Below are 10104 nucleotides of genomic sequence, written 5' to 3' on the forward strand. Positions count from 1 at the left end.
TGCCTCTACGCTCCTCTTGCTAGCTAGCCTAACCAATTTCCTGGGCAAGTAGCAGCCATGCAACTTGAAGCCTTTTCCCATGAACATGGATGGATGGCCTGTATGCTGCTCAATTAAAAGGTAAAATCTTCTTCTCCGTCGGTAATTTATTTATTACGATGTGCGTTCCGATTTGTATTCGTAGATTCATTGTTCATGTTTACATTGTCCTGCTCTGATACTCACATTTCACATACAGTCTATGCATGCGCCCGGCATGAACGTACGTACTGTATAGGTGGAAAACAGTCGGTGTTCCCTTTGTGTGTGTGCGAATCCCTTTTTCTTTGCTTGCACACGTACGTACGTACGTATACGTGCTGATATATTATCCTGCGTACCATCAGTCAGTTGCACGGGCAATCTGAATCTCTGGTGGGTGACCCCTGAGAAGAAGAGTAGCCGAAGAAGAAAGATCCGGGGTATTCCTTTCCTGAATTCAGTCGACATCAGAATCAATTCGGACAGGCCACCCCACGGGTATGGCAAAATGCAACGGCGGCACGCGTTGTCACAAAGATGAGCTGTACGCGTCTCGACTCTCTCTCGACCATATGTAGACGGATAGACCTGCAGGTTTATGAGCTGCACCCACTCTATTTTGGCCACTCGGTAGCAGGCCGCATGAGTAGCAGGTGAACACATTGATTGATTAATTCGCACCTTCTACAAATCTTATGTATGTGCAATCCATACATTACATCCTCGTACTACTGGTTTTCATCACACAAACAAACGTCGCCAGATCCGTCAAGCAATTCATGTGTAGTACTTACACAGTATCTGCTCATCAACTAATTCGCGATTACTACAGTGCATTTGTAAATCTGCATCAGCTAGATAGCGCCACCCTGATCGTTCATCACACCCTTGTGATCAGCGGCCAACTGGCGCTCATTCATCAAGGAATCGAGAAACGAGGTGAAGGTGTCGTCGTCCACCATTGGACACCCCATCACGTCTTCGAAGCCTCCGCGGGAAGCAGCGTAGTCGGCCAGAAGCTGGTCACCGAAACCTTCGAAGCCATCGGCGTCGACGCTCATCGTCGCGGCGAGGTCGTCATTGCCTCCGTCGCCTGGGTTGTCATGGCCGTCGGATCCAGTTCCAGCGGCAGACGAGGTGGGCAGCACTGGCCCTGGCGGGGGCGGAGGTTGCGGCGGTACGACCACCGGCGCTGCCGTCGTCTTGTGGGTAGCAGCTGCCGTCTTGCCGGGAGCAGCGGCGAGCGGCATGTGCGTCCGCGGGTCGAGGCCCTGGGCGATGAGCTTCTTGCTGAGGTGCGAGTTCCAGTAGTTCTTGATCTCGTTGTCCGTGCGCCCCGGCAGCCTCCCGGCGATCAGCGACCACCTGCGTGCACCGCCACATCCATAAGTCTAGCATCTGCATAGACGCACTTCAGGAAGTAGGTCACGTGCACGCACCGGTTGCCGAGGACGCGGTGGAGGCGGAGGATGAGGTCCTCCTCGTCCTCGGCGATGGGACCGCGCTTGATGTCCGGCCTGAGGTAGTTCATCCACCTCAGGCGGCAGCTCTTGCCGCAGCGCAGCAGGCCCGCCCGCCGCGGCAGCGTGCGCCACCGCCCCTCCCCCTCCCGCGCCACGAACCGCACCAGAACCTCGTCCTCCTCCGCCGTCCACGGCCCCCGCTTCAGCGGCGGCGGCGCCGTCGTCTGGGCCTGGCCGTCCTCGCTCCGGGCTCCATGCTGCGCCGGCGGCTTCCGTCGTGCCATCGACCAGTCTCGGCTCCGTGCGCCTGGAGAGATGCGGAGGACGGCTGGCTTTGGATTTTGGCTCCTCGGTCCTCACTCGATCGCCTGGCTTCTGCTTTTCTCGGACGCTTTTTCTGAGACTGAGAGGGGTTTGGTCGCTTTTCTCGCCGTGCGCCGCAGCGCCACCTCCCGGAGAGGCAACGGTCGGTGGGGTGGTTTGTTTCTTCTGCGCGGCGGTCTGTTCCGCTTCCGGAAAACGGAGGAATTTCGTGTCACGGCCGCGCCGTGTCACGCGCAGGCTCTACCTGATCGGGGGCAAACCAAAGGATGCCGAGACGGGCGCCGGCTACCTCCAAATTAGAACGTGCCGCCACCATACATCGCTGCACTGGATAGTTCTCTCTTTTTTTCAGGGGACCTGCACTGGATAGTTCGCTTAAGTTTTTAATTTCTAAAAAAAATCAGGTTTTTCCTTAATTATTTTTTGGTGAAATGGGAATAACTCATATGGCCAGATTCTTTGTGATGGAACCAATTCACCATGATTTCTTTTTTGAATGGTCACCGAGGAGAAAGGCTCCCCACCTGAATATATGTCAAAGAATTCCAATGTTACACAGAGTTACGGGTTTCTAGAAGAGAGGAACTCCCGCCACATGTTGGCGTGGCTCATGAGAGTTTGAGACTTAAGCCTATGAGATCGGACTAGATCATCAAGAATAGCAATAATCCTAGCCCTAGCATCAATCTCTAAGCTTTGAAAGACCTTCTTGTTTCTTGCATCCCAGATTTTACACAAGATGAGAAGGAAGTAACCGTCGAGGGCAAAGTGTCCGGGAGAGGTGATTGGAAAAACTGTCCAATCGGTGCAAACGAGGGCTGAATACCAATCACCTGCCAAATCCGCACGGTAGCCGGGCAAGTGAAGAAAAGATGATCGCGGTCTTCCACTGTGTGGCCACACCTAGGACAAACACTGGAGTCCAGGATGTTCTTCTGTTGCAAGTTCCTCCTGGTGTTAATGCGATCCAGGTAGACCAACCAACCGAAGATCATCACCTTCTTCGGGACCCTGGAATCCCAAATGATCATAAGAGCGGGGTCGGCGAGCTAGTCTGTGAGAGCCGCATAGGCCCCCCGAGTGGAGAAGGCCGCCCCATTAAGTACCGCCGAGTATCCGGGACATGCGAGAGAGTCACACCCTGCAACAAGGAGTTTAGAGAGGCAAGTTCTGCAATCGCAGTAGTGGTTAGACGATTATGAAGAGTAAGTTCAATCCCATCCTGCAAAATAGTGTCGACCATGGCATTTTGGTTGGTGTGGTGGGAAAAAGAGCTGGGTATACTAGAGCCAGTGGCTCAGGCTTGAGCCAACGATCTAGCCAAAAGAAGGTGGAGCAACCATCACCAATGGTGCACTGTGAAATCTCTCTCGGGCTTTGAAGGTGTTTAAAAATAGTTTTTGCCAGGAAGGAGTTGTTCTTACCATGCCAATTAATGTGAAGTGGGGAGTGATGTAAGACCCAGTCCTAGTCCTTCGAGGGAACGTTGGAGGAGTGTAAAAACGTATAGGCAAATTTCAGCAGCAAGCAAAAGTTTTGTACACGCGGGTTCTTAACACCTAGACCACCAACTACTTTGGGGGTGCAAACCTTATCCCAAGCCACCAGACACTTAGCCCCGGAGCAAGTCTCATCGTTAGAATAGAAGAAGGTGCGTCTATGTTTGTCGATAGCTTCCAAGACCTGGATGGGGAGTGAGAAGCACAACATGAAGTAAGTAGGGAGACTATCCAAAACCGCTGAGAGGAGGACCAGCTTACCTCCGCGGGAGAGTAGAAGGGCACACATGTTGGGAAACGTTGCATGGAAAACAAAAAAGATTCTACGCACACACAAGATCTATCCATGGAGATGCATAGCAACGAGAGGGGGAGTGTGTCTATGTACCCTCGTAGACCGTAAGCAGAAGCGTTTAGTAACGCGGTTGATGTAGTCGAACTTCTTTGCGCTCCAACCGATCAAGTACCGAACGTATGACATCTTCGCGTTCAGCACATGTTCAGCTCGATGACGTCCTCCGCCTTCTTGATCCAGCAAGACGGCGAGGTAGTGGATGAGCTCCGGCAACATGACGGCGTGGTGACAGTGATGGTGAAGTTATCTCCATAGGGTTTTGCCTAAGCACTACAAAAATATGACCGAGGGTGTAAACGGTGGAGGGGCGCGCCGCACACGGCTAAGAGCATCTCCACTCGTCCCCACCCCCCAGCGCACCGGCCAGTGCTTTTTTGGCCCTGGGGGCGATCTAGTTCCCAGCCACGCCCCCAGGTTTCGGCCCCAAGATGGGTATAAATTCAAACTTGACATTTCCCGCTAAGAAAAAACGCCACAAGTTTGGCGATCAATGGCTGCCACATAGTTCGGCGATCACCATGCCACAGTTCGGCGATCAATCATACTCGAAAGTTCGGCGTTCAAAAGGAAGGACGTGTAGGCAATGCATCAAATCGCGGCGTTGTCCTCCGGTGTTGGACTGGCGGGAGTCAATGTGCGTGGGCTGATCGGCGCGGCTTCTGTGCTGGCCATCGTGGAGGCATCATCGCTCGGGCTTGGTGGTGGCGTTGGGGTCTGATACGTCTCCAATGTATCTATAATTTTTGATTGTTCCATGCTATTATATTACCTGTTTTGGATGTTTATGGGCTTTACTTTACACTTTTATATCATTTTTGGGACTAACCTACTAACCGGAGGCCCAGCCCGAATTGCTGTTTTTTTTTGCCTATTTCAGTGTATCAAAGAAAAGGAATATCAAACGGAGTCCAAACGGAATGAAACCTTCGGAAGCGATCTTTTTGGAACAAACGCGATCCAGGGGACTTGGAGTGCAAGTCAAGAAACAAGCGAGGCGGCCACGGGGGTGGAGGGCGCGCCCCTAGGGTTGGGCGCGTCCCCCTGTCTTGTGGGGCCCTCGAGGGTCCACCGACGTACTTCTTCCTCTCATATATACCCATGTACCCCAAAACCATCACGGGAGCCACCGAAAACCTATTTCCATCACCGTAACCTTATGTATCCGCGAGATCCCATCTTGGAGCCGTTGCCGGCGCTCCGCCGGAGGGGGAATCCACCACGAAGGGCTTCTACATCAACTCCAAGGCCTCTCCAATGAGTTGTGAGTAGTTTAGCACAGACCTTCGGGTCCATAGTTATTAGCTAGATGGCTTCTTCTCTCTCTTTGATTCTCAATACAAAGTTCTCCTCCCTCTTCTTGGAGATCTATTCGATGTAACTCTTTTTGCGGTGTGTTTGTCGAGATCCGATGAATTGTGGGTTTGTGATCAAGTTTATTTATGAGAAATATTTGAATCTCCTCTGAATTCTTTTATGTGTGATTAAGTTATCTTTGCAAGTCTCTTTGAATTATCGGTTTGGTTTGGCCTACTAGATTGATCTTTCTTGCCATGGGAGAAGTGCTTAGCTTTGGGTTCAATCTTGCGGTGTCCTTACCCAGTGACAGAAAGGGTTGCAAGGCACATATTGTATTGTTGCCATCGAGGATAAAAAGATGGGGTTTATATCATATTGCTTGAGTTTATCCTTCTACATCATGTCATCTTTCTTAATGCGTTACTCTGTTCTTATGAACTTAATACTCTAGATGCATGCTGTATAGTGTTTGATATGTGGAGTAATAGTAGTAGATGCAGGCAGGAGTCGGTCTACTTGTCACGGACGTGATGCCTATATACATGATCATGCCTAGATAATCTCATAATTATTTGCTTTTCTGTCAATTGCTCGACAGTAATTTGTTCACCCACCGTAATACTTATGCTATCTTGAGAGAAGCCTCTAGTGAAACCTATGGCCCCCGGGTCTATCTTTTATCATATAAGCTTTCAATCTACTTTTATTTGCATCTTTATTTTCTGCATCTATATTATGAAATACCAAAAATATATTTATCTTATCATATTATCTCTATCAGATCTCACTTCCACAAGCGACCGTGAAGGGATTGACAACCCCTTTATCGTGTTGGTTGCGAGTTCTTTGTTTGTTTGTGTAGGTTCGTGGGACTTGTGAGGAGCCTCCTACTGGATTGATACCTTGGTTCTAAAAAACTAAGGGAAATACTTACGCTACTGTGCTGTATCACCCTTTCCTCTTCAAGGAAAACAAACGCAAGCTCAAGACGTAGCAGGTACCGGAAGGTTATACTATGACTGAGGAGTCAACTAGAGATATTCTTGCTTGTAAGGATAGAGATAATCTAGAGAAATTATTATGCAAGTATAAAGAAAGATCTCTAAATGCTAAAATGAAATGTGATCCTGAGTTTGCTACTTCACCTATTGTTATTGCTGATAAGGATTATGAATTCTCTGTCGACCCAGAGTTAATCACTTTGGTCAAATCTGATCCTTTCCATGGTTATGAAACTGAAACTGCTGTGGCACATCTTACAAAGTTGAATGATATAGCTACCCTTTTTGCTCATGATGAGAAGATTCGCTATTACTATATTCTCATGTTATTTCCGTTCTCATTAAAGGGTGATGCTAAAGCTTGGTACAATACTGTTGCTCCTGGTTGTGTGTGTAGTCCCTAGGATATGATCTATTACTTCTATGAAAAATATTTCCCTGCTCATAAGAAACAAGTTGCATTACAGGAAATATTTAACTTTGTGCAAATTGAAGAAGATAGTATCCCACAAGCTTGGGGGAGATTTCTCCAATTGCTTAATGCTTTGCCTGATCATCCTCTTAAGAAAAATGAAATACTTGATATCTTCTATAATGGACTAACCGATGCTTCTAGGGACTTCCTAGATAGTTGTGTTGGTTGTGTTTTCAGGAAACAAACTATTGGGCAAGCTGATGAATTATTGAACAACATATTGAAAAATTATGATGATTGGACTCCTCCTGAAACACCTATTAAACCCACTCCGAAGAAGAGGGGTATCTTATATCTCAGTCCTGAAGATATGCAAGAGGCAAAGAAATCTACAAAGGAAAAAGTTATTAAGGCCGAGGATGTTAAAAATTTACCACCTATCGAAGAAATACATGGGCTTGAAGCACCACCACCATCCAAGGTGGTAGAGGTAAAATCTTTAATGAAATTCAATGATAGTGATGATCCTCATAATAAACATCCTAGTTAATGCCTTTATGAGTTTGATAATTACATTAGAAAGCAAGATCACTTCAATGCAAATGTTATGAAACAATTGAAATACAACTCTGATATGATTGCTCGCTTAAGTGACTTGTTATTTAGAATCTCAAATAATGTTAGAGGTGTAGGAAAACATGCCTCTATGGTTCAAAATCAATTAGAAAAAGTTGCTAAATATCAAAGAGAGTTACTTGATGAAATGAACAATAATATAAGTCACTTTGCTGTTAGAGTAGCAACTAGAGGAGGTAAAATGACTCAGGAACCACTTTATCCTGAGGGACACCCAAAGAGAATTGAACAGGATTCACAAAGAAATAACACCACTACACCTAGTTCTTCTAAAAAGAAAAATAAGAACAAAAATGATAGGACTTTGCCTGCTTCTAGTGAACCTAAAATAGAAAAACCTCCCGATAATTATAATGAAGTTTCTATCTCTGATGCTAAAACTCAATCTTGTAATGAACACTCACCTTCTGATAATGAAAAAGATAATGATGAGGTTCATGAAGACACTCAACCGGATGATAAAGAACCAGATAATGATGTTCATATAGAACCAGCTGTCGATCTTGATAACCCACAACCTAAGAATAAAAGGTATGACAAAAGAGACCTTGTTGCTAGAAGACATGGAAAGAAAAGAGAACCATGGATTAAAAAGGCTGTGCCCTTTCCACCTAAGTCAACTAAAAAGAAAGATGATGAAGAATTTGAACGCTTTGCTGAAATGATTAGGCCAGTCTTTTTGCGCACTCGCTTGACTGATATCTTGAAAATGCCTCCTTATGCAAAGTATATGAAAGACATCATCACTAATAAGAGAAAAATACTGGAAGTTGAAATCTCCACTATGCTGGCTAATTACACTTTCAAAGATGGAGTACCTAAAAAACTTGGAGATCCGAGAATACCAACTATACCTTGCTCCATTAAAAGAAATTATGTGAAAACTGCTTTATGTGATTTGGGAGCCGGTGTTAGTGTTATGCCTTTCTCTTTATATAAAAGACTTGATTTGAATAAACACACACCTACTGAAATATCATTGCAAATGAATGATAAATCAACTTCCATACCTATCGGTATCTGTGAGGATGTGCTCGTTGTTGTTGCTAATGTTACTATTTTGACTGACTTTGTTATACTTGAGATGCCCGAGGATGAAAACATGTCGATTATCCTTGGTAGACCCTTCTTGAACACCGCAGGGCTGTTACTGATTGCAATAAAAGCAATTTCACTTTTCGTGTCAATGGTAATGAGCATACGGTGCACTTTCCGAAGAAACAATTCCAAGTGAATGGTATTAATGTTATTGAAAAATCTCTGACAATTACTATTGAAAGTTCTAAACTACCTCTACCTACTGTCAAAAAGAAATATGAAATGATTATTGTTGGGGACATTCATATCCCCATTGAGGTAACTTAGTGATTTACGAAAGTTCTTCGGTTTCATGCTAATCAAAAGTGGTTGTTAATAAGACTTGATCGACCATATTAATGGATCAATCTTGCGGTGTCCTTTCCCAGTGACAGCAGGGGTAGCAAGGCACGTATTGTATTGTTGCCATCGAGGATAAAATGATGGGGTTTACATCATATAGCATGAGTTTATCCCTCTACATCATGTCATCTTTCTTAATGCGTTACTATGTTCTTCATGAACTTAATACTCTAAATGCATGCTGGATAGCGGTCGATGTGTGGAGTAATAGTAGTAGATGCAGGCAGGAGTCGGTCTACTTGTCACGGACGTGATGCCTAAATACATGATCATGCCTAGATAATCTCATAATTATTCGCTTTTCTATCAATTGCTCGACAGTAATTTGTTCACCCACCGTAATAATTATGCTATCTTGAGAGAAGCCACTAGTGAAACCTATGGCCCTCGGGTCTATCTCTTATCAAATAAGCTTTCAATCTACTTTTATTTGCATCTTTACTTTTCTAATCTATATCATAAAATACCAAAAATATATTTATCTGATCATATTATCTCTATCAGATCTCACTTTCGCAAGTGGCCGTGAAGGGATTGACAACCCCTTTATTGCGTTGGTTGCGAGTTCTTTGTTTGTTTGTGTAGGTGCGTGGGACTTGTGAGGAGCCTCCTACTGGATTGATACCTTAGTTCTCAAAAACTGAGGGAAATACTTACGCTACTGTGTTGCATCACCCTTTCCTCTTCAAGGAAAACCAACGCAAGCTCAAGACGTAGCAGGGTCGGCGTGGGAGTTGGCGCGGTCGTCAACGGCATCTGGTTCAAGATGAGACCGCGCTCCGCCAGGTACCATGCCTTGACCATCTCGTCCATCGTCGACATGTCCGCCACCATCATGAATGCCAGGTCAGTGTTCCTCTTCTTCGCGGCGACATTGGTCTGGATTAGGGCAACGTTGGTCCGAAGTAGGCCAAGTTTGACGGCGTTGTTTGTCATCAATGCCGTGTTGGGGAACGTAGCAATAATTCAAAAAAATCCTACGTATCACCAAGATCAATCTAGGAGATTCTAGCAACAAGAGAGAGAGAGAGAGAGAGAGAGAGAAAGGATGTGCATCTTCATACCTTTGAAGATCGCTAAGCGGAAGCGTTACTAGAACGCGGATGATGGAGTCGTACTCGCGGCGATTCAAATCGCGGAAGACCCGATCTAATGCCGAATGGACGGCGCCTCCGTGTTCAACACACTTACATCCCAAGGACGTCTCCTCCTTCTTGATCCAGCAAGGGGAGAGGAGAAGTTTAGGGAGAGCTCCGGCAGCACGACGGCGTGGTGGTGGAGCTTGCAGTTCTCTAGCAGGGCTACGCCAAGCACTACTACTACGGAGGAGTTGTTGGAGAGGGGAAGGGATGCGCCCGGGGAAGGGTGCGGCAGCCCTCCCACCTCCCTACTATTTACAGGGGCAAGGGAGAGGGGGGCCGGCCCCCTCCAGATGGATCTAGAGGGGGGTGGCGGCCAAGGGGGGAAGCTTGCCACCCAAGCCAAGGGGGGCGCCCCCTTTAGGGTTTCCCCCAAACCCTAGGCGCATGGGCCCTAGGGGGGTTTGGCGCCCAGCACACCTAGGGGATTGTTCCCCTTCATATTCAGCCCATAGGTCCCTCTGGGGCAGGTGGACCCTCCCGGTGGACCCCCAGAACCCTTTCGGTGGTCCCGG

General features: G+C 46.7%; 1 protein-coding gene across 1 annotated transcript; it reads right to left on the reverse strand.

Annotated features, from left to right (window-relative positions):
- Positions 1–554: 554 nt before the first annotated feature.
- LOC119281431 (transcription repressor MYB5-like) lies at positions 555–1921 on the reverse strand. Its single transcript, XM_037561948.1, has 2 exons — positions 1461–1921; positions 555–1386 (listed from the first exon to the last, which is right to left on the reverse strand). Exons 1-2 carry the CDS (start codon positions 1766–1768, stop codon positions 876–878), a joined length of 819 nt encoding a protein of 272 aa, XP_037417845.1. The 5' UTR covers positions 1769–1921; the 3' UTR covers positions 555–875.
- Between the last annotated feature and the right edge of the window lie 8183 nt (positions 1922–10104).

The sequence above is a fragment of the Triticum dicoccoides genome, chromosome 3B, assembly GCF_002162155.2.
Source record: "Triticum dicoccoides isolate Atlit2015 ecotype Zavitan chromosome 3B, WEW_v2.0, whole genome shotgun sequence".
NCBI classification, from domain to species: Eukaryota; Viridiplantae; Streptophyta; class Magnoliopsida; order Poales; family Poaceae; genus Triticum; species Triticum dicoccoides.